Here is a 15,324-nt window from a genome sequence, read left to right as displayed (position 1 = left end):
TGAAAACTCCACATGTGTGTGATGGTCTTCGTGCTTCAAAAAAGAAGTACATTTAACCAGTTTATATAGCCAATAATTGAGCTAATTTTAATACAGCAACGAAGAAGACAGCGAGCACACAAAAGTGCTCTTCCTAATCAAAGGATTAAAAGTTCTTCTGTCAAATTGCTGGAGTTTGCTGGGTTTGTGAAGGCCACGCATCTGTCAAAAACAGTGGAGCTGTGTTAAAGAAACCTGTTCCCTGGAAAAGAGTGATTGGTGAAAGAAACACCATTTTTGGAGAAAGCAGCGCAAGGAGATACATTCGTGGAGATAGCAGCGCAAAGGAGATTGGAGAAAGCATCATCATTTTCGTATGAGGATTTTATACGCAAGGATTTATAAGCGCAAGTGTACACTGGACTTCGCAGGACAAGCGAATAAGGATATATTACATCAGTCGTCCAGAACATTGCAAGAACTCTAGGATCACCAACAAGAAGACAGCTGGTTAAGTAGTCATAGAGTAAAACTGTCATTGTGTGATTTTATTGTATATGCGATATTGTTAATATATGTACCAATCATACTCTGTTTTCAATTAAAGACTTAGATTTTGTTAGCTTAAATAAACAGTGTATTTGTGTTGTGCATTCGTGTGAGTTCGGGTAAAAGGTGATTTTGGCCTTGAGTCAAGTACGACTCGTAAAAAAATTGGGGGCTCGTCCGGGATAATACACTGTAAAAAAAGTTAACATTCATTTACTGAGTCTTGAAAGTGAAAGTACAGTATGACAGAGTTCAAAGCAGAAGAGTTTCTTGAAACTATAAATTGGGAGAAGTTTGATGAGTTGAAGAAGCCTGATTTATTGGCATTTGCCCAACATTATGACTTGAAAGTAAAGCAAGCTACAAGAAAGCAAATAATCAAAAATGCCTTGATAGATGTTTTGGTCGGGGAAGATATTTTTGATGAATCCTATTTGGAAGAGAAACTTGAAGTAGAAATTGGCGGGGACTCAGCATTTAAGTTGAAAGAGTTGGAAATTCAATTAGAATTGAGGAAAATGGAAATGGACCAAAAGAAAATAGAAATGGACCAAAAAGAAAAACTGGAAATTATCAAGTTAGAGAATGAAAAACAAGAAAGACAAGAAAGATTAGATATGGAGAAACAGAAAATGGCAATGGAAGACAAAGCGCGCCATGAAAAGATGGCGCTGGAAGCACATTTGAAAGAAAAAGAAATTGAGTTTGAACAAGAGAAGTTGGCTAAGCTAGGTGACAAATACTCATCAAGTTTCTCCTCAAAGTCAAAGTCAGGTTTTGATGTTACAAAGTACGTAAAGCTTGGGCCTAATTTCAAAGAGAAAGAAGTTGACGAGTACTTTCAACATTTTGAAAAGGTAGCTACAAATTTGAAATGGCCTCCAGAGCATTGGACCCTACTGTTACAAAGTAGTTTTGTGGGGAAGGCCAGGGAGACTTACTCAGCTCTACCAATAGAGAAGTGTAATAATTATGAAGAAGTCAAACAGGCAGTCCTTAAGGCCTATGAACTGGTGCCTGAAGCATACAGACAAAAGTTCAGAGATTCAAGAAAGCAAGCAGATCAAACGCATGTAGAATTTGCTAGAGTAAAAGAACACATGTTTGACAGGTGGCTTGGTTCAAAAGAAGTCAAAGATGATTTCGGCCAACTTAAGCAATTGGTTCTTATAGAAGAGTTCAAGAAATGTGTCCACGTTGACATTAAAACCCATTTGGATGAAAGCGCTAGCAAAATTAAGACGCTAAATGAGGCGGCGACAATGGCGGACGACTATGGCTTAACCCACAAATTGAATGGGAGTAGATTTAGTCATAACAGAAGTTATTCAAACAGGTTCAGCCATAATCAACCTAGAGCAAATCAGGGTGGTACACAAGAAGGGAGATCTCAGTCTAATTCACAGCATAGTGCTGGTGGTAGAGGGACCCCAGGGAGTTCAGGTAACAGAGCAAAATTTGGGACTGAATTTAAAGCCAAAGTAACTTGTACTCATTGTAAGAGACCAGGGCATACGATGACCCAGTGTTATTTCTTAAAAGGCAGACAAGACGCACAAAAACAGCAGCAAACTGCTAGTAATACTGTAGGATGTGCAGTGTCACTTGAGTCAAAGAAACAAGTCAGTCAAATCAAGAAACAAGAATTCCCACAAAAGGGAGGTGAGACAGACAAGGTGTGTGAAGAATTTGAACCATTTGTGTTGGAGGGAGTAGTATCACTTGGTGAGAATGGTAGTCCAAAGCCCATTAAGATTGTGCGAGATACGTGTTGTGCACGGTCTATGATTCTGGAAGGAACTTTGCCCTTTAATGAGGATAGTTCAGCAGGTAATGCTTTGATCCAGGGTATTGGGATGGAAATAATTAGTGTACCTCTCCACAAAATTAACTTGACATCTGACTTGGTTTCTGGTCCTGTAACCATAGGAGTTAGACATGAATTGCCAGTCAAGGGAGTGACCATGTTGCTAGGAAATGACTTGGCAGGGGGGAAGGTTTTTCCTGACCCAATAGTCACAGATAAGCCCTGTATACAGGATGATAATAGTGAGGAAGAGGAGATATTTCCTGCATGTGCAGTGACACGGGCAATGAGTAAGAGAGCCTCATTAGAAACAATTGAGGACAACCAAATTGATGACTTAGGCTACAATTTGGAAGACACATTTGTGTCAAAGTTGAATGAGAAAGAAGATCAACTTCCGTCTCCTGGGGATAAAAATACCCCTCAAAATGACACAGCCTCTGAGCATGAACAAATTGGGGAAACCATGAAAGACCCATTAAGTCATGACAAGCTGATTCTGGAGCAACAAAATGACCCAGAACTCAAAGAGATCAATCAAAGGGCATTGACCCTAGAAGAAGCAGAACAAAATTCTGTCTGTTTTTACAAACAAGATGGTGTGCTAATGAGAAAGTGGCGCCCACCTGATGTGCCTGCCGATGAAGAGTGGAAGGTAGTGCACCAAATTGTGGTACCAAAAGTCTACCACACTGAAGTTATTAACATAGCACATGATAGTCCCATGGCAGGGCATTTGGGTGTTAAGAAAACTCATGAAAGAATTCTGAGACATTTCTGGTGGCCCACTCTCAGAAAAGATGTTTCTGAATATTGCAAAACATGTCACATATGCCAAGTAGTAGGGAAGCCAAATCAGAAAATACCTCCTGCTCCATTAAAGCCAATTCCAGCCTTTGATGAACCATTTAGTAGGGTTATCATTGATTGTGTAGGCCCCCTACCAAAGACTAAGTCAGGTAATCAATACCTTCTGACAATTATGTGCGCGTCAACACGCTTTCCTGAAGCCATACCCTTGAGAAATATTAAAGCAGTGACAATAGTGAGAGCTTTAACCAAGTTCTTCAAATTTGTGGGGCTCCCCAAGTCCATACAGTCAGACCAAGGATCAAACTTTACTTCTGGAGTATTTCAGCAGGTCATGTATCAATTAGGTATAGAACAGTATACCTCAAGTGCTTACCATCCAGAATCACAAGGTGCACTAGAAAGGTTCCACCAAACATTGAAAAACATGATCAGAACATACTGTTTGGAATTTCAGAGGGACTGGGATGAGGGAGTGCACTTGTTGTTGTTTGCTGCTAGGGAAGCTGTTCAGGAAACTTTGGGATTTAGTCCTTTTGAGTTAGTGTTTGGACACACAGTACGCGGACCCTTAAAGTTGTTGAAAGAAAAGTGGCTCAATGAGAAATCAGATATCAATTTATTGGATTATGTCTCCAATTTTAAGCATAGGCTTAACAGAGCAACTGATATCGCCAAGGAAAACTTGAAACAGGGTCAGGCCAAAATGAAACAATGGTATGATAAGCATGCCAAAGAGAGAGTGTTCAAACCAGGTGACAAAGTTCTAGTACTGTTTCCAATTCCAGGACACCCATTACAAGCCAGATATCATGGCCCATGTGAAGTAGAGTTAAAAGTGGGTGAAGTAGATTATATTATCAAGACTCCTGGTAGACGCAAGTGCAGGCAGTTATGCCACATAAATATGCTCAAAGAGTATGTTGAAAGAAGTGACAGTGGCATTCCAAAACCTGTGTGTACAGTAAAACATACTGATAATGTAGACAAACATGCCGATGTAGACAAAATCGCCAATGTAGACAAGAGTAAAGATGACAATTCTGATGTCACATTTGACCAGGATAAAGAGCTGGAGCACAAAGAGTATAATGTAAAATTGAACAATTCTGATGTGCTCACTAATTTGGACTCAAAGTTAGGTCATCTTTCTCAGGATCAACAAAGTCAAATTTCAAATTTGATTCACAAATTTGACAATATATTTCCTGATACGCCAAGTAGAACAAATGCTGCATTTCATGATGTAGATGTTGGTGATACAAAACCAATCAAGCAGCATCCTTACAGAGTCAATCCATTGAAAATGGAACATCTCAAAAATGAGATTAATTATATGCTAGACAATGATATCATAGAATCAAGTAGTAGTGAGTGGAGTTCACCATGTATTCTTGTTCCCAAGCCTGATGGTTCATACCGATTGGTCGCAGACATGAGAGCTGCAAATGTTCATTCAAAGACAGACTCGTACCCAATTCCAAGAATTGATGATTGCATTGACAAAATTGGGAATGCAAAATTTGTTAGCAAATTTGATCTTTTGAAAGGGTACTGGCAGGTTCCACTCACAGACCGTGCCAAAGAGATTTCTGCCTTTTGTACACTATTTGGTCTTTACCAATACAAAGTTATGCCATTTGGGTTGAAAAATGCACCCGCAACCTTTCAGAGAATGGTAAATCAAATTGTGGCAGACATAGAGGGATGTGAAGCGTATGTAGATGATTTGATTGTTTACAGTCAAACTTGGGAACAACACATGGAACAACTCCATCAATTGTTTGAGAAGCTGTCTGAAGTACAGTTGACAGTCAATCTGGTAAAAGTGAGTTTTGCCATGCCACAGTCACATACTTAGGATATGTTGTAGGTCAAGGTCAGGTGAAACCTATCAAAGCCAAAGTTGAAGCAATTGAGCAATACCCCACACCTGTAAACAAGAAGGCACTCATGAGATTTCTAGGAATGGTTGGCTATTATAGAAAGTTCTGTCCAAACTTTTCAGAGATAGCAAGTCCTTTGACTGATTTGTTGAAGAAAGATGCAAAATTCATTTGGTCAGAACAGTGTGAAAATGCTTTTCACAAAGTCAAGTCAATACTCATGAGTTCACCAGTGCTAACTGCACCTGATTTTCAGAAGCAGTTCAAGTTGACTGTTGATGCCAGTGACATAGGCTGTGGAGGTGTTGTGATGCAAGAGGGTGAAGATCAAATTGACCACCCCATATGTTACTTTTCAAGGAAGTTCAACAAGCACCAGAGAAATTACTCCACAATTGAGAAGGAGTGTCTAGCAATGCTATTAGCATTGCTACATTTTGATGTGTATTTGGGTACCACAGTATACCCTGTGCTTGTTTTCACAGATCACAATCCCTCACCTTCATCAACAGGATGAAGAACAAAAACCAAAGACTGGTGAGGTGGAGTTTGACCTTGCAAGAGTACAATCTGGACATCAAACATATTAAGGGAAAAGACAATGTAATGGCTGATGCCCTGTCCAGAATTGCATAGAAAAACCTGAAAAACAAAAATTCCTTTTAAAAGGGAACATGTGTGACAAGTAGTCACTGTGTATGATGAGTTAAATACTCAAAGTTGATAATATGTTGAAGTTGATGTAAAAGAAGAAAACATTTAAGAAAGTTTTCATTACATTCGAACTTTCTTCTTTTAAGGTGGAGGGTGTGATGTGCCCTGAGTAATTTGATTTAATTTAATTATTTAACTTTGTTTACAAGCTGAAAGTATTTCATGAGATGGGAAACCCCTTGTACGTGCAAGATAATGGTGTGCAAAGGCGTTTTGGAATTCCCCCAACTTATTGTAAACAAAGTCAGAGCTATGTTTGGAACTTGGAAAGCCCCAGTTCATTATTGCACCATCAGGAAAACCCCCCAGGAAGTGATGTAATGTGAAAGGTGAATGTGTATAATTAATATTGGGAAATCCCAAGATTGCAGCAATGTTGTGAAAATGTGATTGAAGTAATGGTTTATTAATAGATGATGGGTTTTTGGCATGAGTACTGCTATAAAAAGCTGGAGGCTTTTGGTTGGGACTTTACAGAATGTCATGTGAGATTGAAAACTCCACATGTGTGTGATGGTCTTCGTGCTTCAAAAAAGAAGTACATTTAACCAGTTTATATAGCCAATAATTGAGCTAATTTTAATACAGCAACGAAGAAGACAGCGAGCACACAAAAGTGCTCTTCCTAATCAAAGGATTAAAAGTTCTTCTGTCAAATTGCTGGAGTTTGCTGGGTTTGTGAAGGCCACGCATCTGTCAAAAAACAGTGGAGCTGTGTTAAAGAAACCTGTTCCCTGGAAAAGAGGGATTGGTGAAAGAAACACCATTTTTGGAGAAAGCAGCGCAAGGAGATACATTCGTGGAGATAGCAGCGCAAAGGAGATTGGAGAAAGCATCATCATTTTCGTATGAGGATTTTATACGCAAGGATTTATAAGCGCAAGTGTACACTGGACTTCGCAGGACAAGCGAATAAGGATATATTACATCAGTCGTCCAGAACATTGCAAGAACTCTAGGATCACCAACAAGAAGACAGCTGGTTAAGTAGTCATAGAGTAAAACTGTCATTGTGTGATTTTATTGTATATGCGATATTGTTAATATATGTACCAATCATACTCTGTTTTCAATTAAAGACTTAGATTTTGTTAGCTTAAATAAACAGTGTATTTGTGTTGTGCATTCGTGTGAGTTCGGGTAAAAGGTGATTTTGGCCTTGAGTCAAGTACGACTCGTAACACTGGTCACATATTGATATCATGATTCATGATGGACTGGTATTTACTGAATATGTACAATTTACTATAGGGTTGATTGTCACAGCATACAAAAACACCCTATAAAACATGTTTTTGGTATATAGACCTATAACCAATAAAACATTAAATATGACTTTTCAGTATAATAGTTTGTGTTACTAGCAAGTTGGCAAAACAGGATAATATGATCCCAAATTCTGGAATTGGAAGTAGTCCTATGACTCCTATCCTTCAAGCAATAAACTTCCCTCGGGAACTTCCATAAACCCCTTTTTTTTTTTTTTTTCCTCCTCATGGAAATTGTTACAAACAAATTTGTGTATTTAATTATATGACATATTTAATAGGTGTAAATAAGTATTATATATATGCAAAATGCCAAAAGCATTTAATGCCAATGCCATAGAAAGTACATGTACTAGTATACTTAGTATACATGCAATTTGTATGTCAGTGCAAATACTCCACCTTAAAAAATCAAATTTCCCCGCTACATACAGTATCAAAGAGCTAGAGGTTAAATAGTGGTTGGCTCAAGGTTAAAGATCAGATATACAACCCTGCTCTGCCTGTGTCTGTGATAAAGCATAGTCTAATACACGCATATCAGATTACTTACTATCAGAAGTGTGATTCAAAAATCATGCAGTTGGTTTATTTGTCTTGAAAAGAAAGGAATTTCAAAAGTTTTCAATAGTACTTTAGTAGCCCATTAACTTCAATAATAAACAACATACACATTTGTACAGCTGTAAATTAAATTCACAATCATGTCAAAAATAAAAATGACATTTATTTAATATGTAAAAATATAAAAGAGAAATTATAAGTCCTAAACTTTTAAACCAGTAAAAAATCAACCATGTAGGCTGTGGCTAAAAAATACAAATACTGTATTCAAATTGTTCCCCCCATACACTCACAGTCAAAATGTTTTAATTTTTTAATTTTTGTTGCTTTTATCATAATTAATGTCTATCACCTCAAAATATTTTTTTTTAATAGACTATTGATCAAATTGAATGCCACTCCTCTACAACCCTTGGAAATCTGAACATTTCCTACTTGTCGCTAAAAAATCAGGACATTTCATCGTATCTAAGGCCATCCATTATACTCCTTGGAAATCCGGAATTTTTGACATTTGTCATTAAAAAATCCGGACTTTTTCAACATATTTAATGTCATTCCTCTATACCCCTTGGAAATCCGGACTTTTTTACATTTGCACTAAAAAATCCGGATTTTTTCAACATATTTGATGTCACTCCTCTATACCCCTTGTAAATTCGGATTTTTTCAACATTTTTGATGTCACTTCTCTATACCCCTTGTAAATCCGGACTTTTACCCACTTGTCCCTAAAAAATCCGGATTTTTCCTCATATTTAATGCCACTCCTCTATACCCTTCTGTACAATATGAAGTTGGAATTCCGAAACTTCAACATGAAAGTGGTTAAAATTTCCGGGTTATTTTCACTTTTTAATGAAGAATATGGAAATCCGGGTTTTTTCTTTGATTATTTGTGACCGGAAATCCAGACTTTTGTACAGTGATAAGCTTGGAAATCCGAGTTTTTCTCTCATTTCAAATTCACTCCTCTATAGGGGGTGTGCACTTATTTTCTGGAATAGCCCATTTGATACTGAAGACCACAGAATACTTCTGTTGCGCATGAAAGAGATACTTGGAATTGATAGCACCGCACTCAACTGGTTTCAAAGTTACTTGTCTAACAGGAGCCAGTTAGTTTGTATTAATGACCAGACTTCGGACACTGCTGCATTGGATTATGGCCTACCGCAAGGTTCATGTGTTGGACCAGCATTATTTCCAATTTACACTCTGCCCTTAGGTGATGTTATAAGCAAGCATGAGGTACACTATCATTTCTATGCTGATGATAGCCAATTATATCTATCTGTTGAGCCTACTCAAGAAGCTGTTGATGCAGACCTTGCCAAACTTGAGAACTGCATTGACGATGTTCGCGGGTGGAAAGGAAGCAACTGCTTGAAGTTAAATGACTCTAAAACTGAATTTATAATCATTGGCTCAAGACAGCAATAGGAGAAAGTTAACATTCCGCACATTAGGGTTGGTTCTTCTTATATTGAACCATCCACTGACATAAGAAATCTGGGTGTTATGTTTGACACTTCATTGACTATGGAGAATCAGATCACGTCCATGTCCAAAGCTTCTTGTTTATCACTGCGCAACATTGGAAGTGTACGCAAATATTTGACCAGAGATGCAGCAGAAACTCTCACTCATGCTTTTGTTACATCAAGAATTGATGGAAATAATGCTCTCCTAAATGATCTGCCAGATAAACAACTTAATAGGCTCCAGAGACTACAAAACATGGTTGCACGTATCATAACTTACACCAAAAAGTCTGACCACATCACACCTGCGTTAGCGGACTTACATTGGTTACCTGTTAAACAACGAGTGTCTTTCAAAGTTTGTTTGATCGTGTTCAAATGCATCCATGGTCAGGCACCCCTCTACCTGAGTGATCTAGTTGATGCTGTCACTCCGGATAAAGCTGGACTGAGATCAACGGACAGTGGACGCCTGCTGGAGCTTCGCACAAGAACCCTTTGGGGGAGATAGATCCTTCGAAGTTGGTGCACCTAAACTATGGAACACACTGCCTGTAGCACTAAGAACATGTGACAATATCATAACGTTCAAATCAGGACTTAAGACCCATCTATACAATGAGGCATTCAAAGAGTGACTCTTTTTAGTTATTTGACTCTTTTTCTAATGAACTGTGTCATCATGTTGATATATTTTTCTCAGATCTTTTGAACTTGTTGTGTCAAGCGCCATTATATATCAAATCGTCATTATTATTATTATCTAAACTTCTACGACGGTCAGGTTTCAACAGAAATTGAATAAAAAAATGTGCTATTTTGAATTTGATCAATCTGATATTGCACCGTCTTCCATTCACTCGAAAATGAATGGCAAAGTTTATACAGTTTATACTACCTCTGTAATATACTGCAATAAAAGTGTTACGCTTCAATTCTTTAACTATATTCCAAATAAATTTAAGTTCAAAGGAGCTGTTGGAAACCGTTTATCCACATAAATTGTCAAAGGCAGAGTGACAAGACAACATCTAAACATATATTTATATACCAAACAAAGGGGCAGGAAATGAGATGAGACAGATATTATGAAATAATAAATTTATGAAAACGCTAAATAGAAATGAATGGGGGAGGGAAATGGATCAAAAGGTTCTTATAACAAAGCGGCAGGAAGTTGAATGAAAAGACAAATGTGATGGCAGGGTGAATGGGATAGAAATGAAATATGAAGTGAATGGTTGATAAGATAAAAAGCAAGTGAAGTGAAGTTTGAAAAATGGATACATCTTTTTGATAACCTCTCTGTTATAGCTATTCGTGTTTGCTCAAACACAGCTGTGCCATCTAGTTGATTTTGTCCTGCTGGATGATTTGATGGATGTCTTGGACACAGGATGTAGCAGTTCTGCAGCAATGTGAGGAAGTTGATATTGACCTTCATCTCTTAATGTGATCTTTCATACGTGTGAGAGACGGGAAGATATTCGCCATGTAACTGGATAGGCACCGTTCGGAAGCAGAAAAGGAACTAAGTAAAACAGTCACCAGAGCAAGCAGGAAAGAATCACTTGCAGCAATCCATAAATCGGTCATCACAGATTATGTCGCAGAGTGGAACGATGTTATCGATTTGGGGAGGCAGAGGTCATAGACACGGAGCAAGACAAATATAAACATTCGGTTAATGAGGCTATAGATATCATCATCACATATAGAAGGAGCGCCACCACGGACACATTTATTAATTGATTAGTACAAATTAAATCTTGGCGATCGCTGATTGGTTAATTAATTTCCAAATAAAATTGTTTCCAATTGGTTATTGGACGTTACTTGGGTAAGTGACACTAAACATCACTATTTGTAGATACCGCAAACGCAAAATATACGCTAGCTTAGCAGCCACTGAGGCGCCAATCGTCTGATATCGCTTTTCATGTCAGCGACTCGCAGCTTGTACTCACGTACGTTGTGTGGATTTATGTAACCGCATAGGTGTCCATCAACAGCTGCATGCGCTGATGCCCAGCACTGATTGATAGCCAATTATTAGCCTTAACATTTTATGATGACGATGATTGGCCAATCAGAAAAGACGTACTACGAGGCTGTCGCTAGACGGTTTGTTTAGTGACGAAGGAGCACAAATCTGCTGGGACCGAGACTAGCCATGTACGTACTGTGTTACGAACATCGCGTATGCGTTCGACTAATATTTCCATCGTAATAATAAAACGACGGTTCCTGTGTTTTATTCAAAATCTCGGATTTTTGCCAAAACTTTATTTTATTATTATTATTAACGGCATCTTTATAGAGGGTAGCCCAGATCAGTAAACAAAGCACTGCTTTCCACTGGGACCCTCTTTACATATTAAAATACAAAGTTATAAAAAAATATACAAATATTGAAAAATAAAATTTCCTTAATCTTAAATTACAAAGCACTTAAAATACCAAGAAAAACTGCATAAATTGCACTTTTGAAAATTGCATGCATATCAATAAAATAAAGTCTGCACAATAAGCAACGTAGCTGCCACAAATACGCCTATAGCTCCAGAACCAAATAGTTGCTCCCACAATATCCCAACATAAAAAGGAAGGACGATCCACCCACATGCACTCCGATCTCCGATGCCCAATCTATCCAACTTTGTTCAACATCAACAACACAGCAGCGCCTCGATAGCAGGGACAGACTTAGGTTTCAGTTTTCTACTGGCCCTCCGGGCCAGTGAAATGGCATATCTAGTGGCCCTGCAATAAATTTACTGGCCCAGCTTTTTCAATATGTTCTACTGCAAAAAAAAAAAAAAACCCTAATTTTTTTTGGTGTTTTGGGAAAAAATCTATATCAATTTATAATCATTTGCTATAAAAATGTGTAGTATATCACGAATTTCAAAAAATCAAAATTATTTGATATCAGAAGGACATTCCTCGTTTTCAAAATGCAATTCGATATGTCTGATGTGCTCTCAAGTCCCACAAAAATATGTGGAAACGTCGCTATCTGAACCCTTAAAGTCAAGCAAACCTTAACATTTGTTTTGTACTGAATAACTCAATGTAGAGATTGTAGTAGTCACAAAGACGAGTTCAGTCAGTAGTCCTGACCAGGGGCGTAAGTAGGGTTGGTAGCGCCCGGGGCAAGAAACAAAATTGGCGCCCCTACACCGCCCCACCCAAGAATATCTTAGACGCGGGCATAGCTCAGTGGCGTAGCTCAGGGGCTAAGGATACATATATAATGCTCCCCTATTCTTGAATCAATTGCGCGCCGAATAAGGCCTATACACTAATCATGCTAATTAATTTTGGTTACTAGATGTTGAATATCCGTCTTAAAATGTTGTTTCAATTGATTTTGTGCTGAAATTCGCGAAAATTTTGACTTTCTTCGCTTGGAGGGGCGCAGAATCGATGCTGAATTGGTCAATTTGACGGCCCCCCTAAGGGTGGTGCCCAGGGCATGTTGCCCCCCCCTGCCCCCCTGCCCCCCGTAGTTACGCCACTGGTCCTGTCTTTTTTAGTTCCAAAAGTTCACAAAGGTTCAAATATGCGGTATTTGCGGTATCGCTATCATCATCAGATAGAGCACGAAAGAGCTTGGAAGTAGTAGGCTACGTAGGCCTACTATCGCCGTAAAAAGCGGCCGTATATTTCCAACTTGCTAGCAATGCAAGAATAAGAATATAAATATACGAAAAATCATTGAATAAAGATATAAATTACAGGTGACAGACGGAGCAGAAACTGTGTAAATAATGTCCATGACTGATTACATCTTGTCTCATATCTGTTGGCTCAAAAATCTAGTGGCCCGCCGGGCCAGCGTTGTTGGAAGTTTACTGGCCCGACGCAAAATCCACTGGCCCCGGGCCACCGGGCCACTGCTTAAATCCGTCCCTGCTCGATAGAAAAATCCCCGTACTCAAAAGCTGCAGCTATCCGTATGGAATCGAAGCAAGCACGACTTAGACAACGGTGGGTCCCACGCACCACAGCGCCGACACAACAACCATTGATCGATGTTAACTGCAACCTTCAAACCCAGGCACCTCTCCCCAAAAGCACTACTACGCTGTCAATTTTGAACGACATCCGACAAATGGGGCACCAAAACGCACGCAAATAAACCACCCCCCTCTCCACGCCGAAACATTCCGAAAACAACTACCAGATCCGAAGCCACAGGCGCATCTATAACAGCCGCGCCACTTCCCGTGCAGACTATACATGTACATTGGATCACAATTTAACAAAATTGATAAAATTGCATTTATATATAAATAGATTGCAAGAGTATAATGATAAAATATATTTAATACAAAAACTTAGCACAGCAAAATCCAAATGTTACTAGTACAAAATTAATCTGGGTGTGATTCAAAACTACAACACACACCGACATCGCCTGGTTAATAATTACTTTGTACAGCAGAGACACTAAAACCAATACCCGGGGTCGATACACTTGAATGTGCTATGCACGATTTGATATTCAGACGATAAATATTCAGACAATGAGACCAGGGGGAGGATACAATTGAGGGCCAAGAATTTTTTGGCCAGCTGAAAAGGTGGGGGAAGCAATTTTTGGCAAGCCGAGAAGGGGGAAAAAGCGATTTTTGGCATACATTCATGGGGCACCTTTTAAACAAAACACTATAACAAGGCTTAGGAAAACTGTACGGAAAAGCTTAAATATGCACATTTTTCCTGCTCGCTGCCCTCGCAATATGTATCTAGACCATTTAATACAAATTTAACTGCAAATTGGGATCCAAAACATTTGGTATTTACAAAGGAAGAGAGGGGGTAAGCATGTTTTGGCAATATCGCAATCTCTATAATAGCAACTAATCTGCTCGAAAATTCTAGTAGATTAAACTAGGTATTGTTGGTCGAAGCAGCCAAAAAATTGATTTTCATTATCTAAATCAATTATTATTGATAAATAACACCTTGATGTTTTGCAAAAGTTCATTCTACAAATCATATACTTTGAAAACTTGCTTGACTTATTGTTGTTAATGAGTTATGTACGTTTCATACAAAAGTGTTGTTGTTTCAGCCCTCTCCACAACATAACTCAAGAACCACAGGACCTACAAAAGTATATCTATGATACTAGTATTTCAATTGTTCTACACACTCGCTATGAAATGATCAATGCAATTTTTGCCAAAGCTCACTACCTTTTGCATGATGCTGTGAAGTACCAAATCGCAATAGTTGCTAACCTTAAAGTGGTACTACACCCCTTGATAAATGTGTGACTATTTTTGCATTTTTCTAAAAAAAAAAAACCACACTGGTAACAAAAGTTATATATAGGGGCAAGGAATCCAGTTACTACACTGGAATCTCAATGGCTCAAGACAAGCGGTACGTTATTTATGATAAGAAAAGAGGTACCGCTAGAATGTATCTCATTTCTTAACATATATAATAAACCACTTGTCTTGAATCACTGAAATTTCAGTGAAGTAATTGGATTCCATGCCCCTATAATATACAGGGTGTAACAATAAAATTTGTACAATTTTGAAAATAGAATGACACAAGTATGCCGCCGATTTTCTGGTTTGATATTTATATATCTATCAAGATAATTTCTTTAGCCACCAGATAAGCTTTGTTGCAATAAAATCGTAGGTATACAAATGAAGATATAGCCAATTATGTAACCTAGTCTTAAAACCGCTTGGGCCACTTTTGTCTAAGTGTTACAAAAGTGACTGAATAGAGTTGAACCATGTTGGACGGTGTTGGACGGTGCTCTTATGATAGGTCGATTTAAACAATGGGGTATTCGAAGTGGTAGAAGTGATTACATAATAGAATATCTCCTTGAGTTTTTGAAAGTCACAACTAAGCACTGGCATAACAACCTCATTTACTAGAAATCGTGGCTGCAGTTCAACACCTTTAACCACAATTCACGTTGGAAGAGCGTATTTTTATGGTTGTGACATTCGGTAGCACATGGAGTCAAGCAGAAACCATAAGATTGTTTATAGCTCATTTTCCAAAATCAAGTTTTCCATCAAGGCATACAATTACATGAGAAGTATGTAAAATTTGTTGACAGAAATGCTGGCAATAGTGGTCGCTCCAGAACAGCTAGAAGCCCAGCTGAACTTAATTTCAATTTTTTATTGTTTTGTACTTATGGGTGCAAAAACTGTTCTCAGTTTTACCAATCTCAGGGATATGAGAAATTACTTTACTTTATAAGATAATTTGAAAGA

General features: G+C 38.3%; 2 protein-coding genes across 2 annotated transcripts; both read left to right on the top strand.

Moving 5' to 3' along the window:
• Positions 1 to 8,624: 8,624 nt before the first annotated feature.
• LOC140154743 (uncharacterized) lies at positions 8,625 to 9,020 on the top strand. The gene has a single exon (XM_072177308.1). It carries the CDS (start codon positions 8,625 to 8,627, stop codon positions 9,018 to 9,020), a length of 396 nt encoding a protein of 131 aa, XP_072033409.1.
• Positions 9,021 to 9,119: 99 nt separating this feature from the next.
• Positions 9,120 to 9,572, top strand: LOC140154742 (uncharacterized). Its single transcript, XM_072177307.1, has one exon. The coding sequence runs from the start codon at positions 9,120 to 9,122 to the stop codon at positions 9,570 to 9,572; it is 453 nt and encodes a 150-aa protein (XP_072033408.1).
• Positions 9,573 to 15,324: the final 5,752 nt, after the last annotated feature.

Source organism: Amphiura filiformis, chromosome 6, assembly GCF_039555335.1.
Source record: "Amphiura filiformis chromosome 6, Afil_fr2py, whole genome shotgun sequence".
Taxonomy (NCBI): domain Eukaryota; kingdom Metazoa; phylum Echinodermata; class Ophiuroidea; order Amphilepidida; family Amphiuridae; genus Amphiura; species Amphiura filiformis.
Note: the sequence above shows the minus strand (reverse complement) of the source record. Positions and strands in the feature narration are given on the sequence as shown.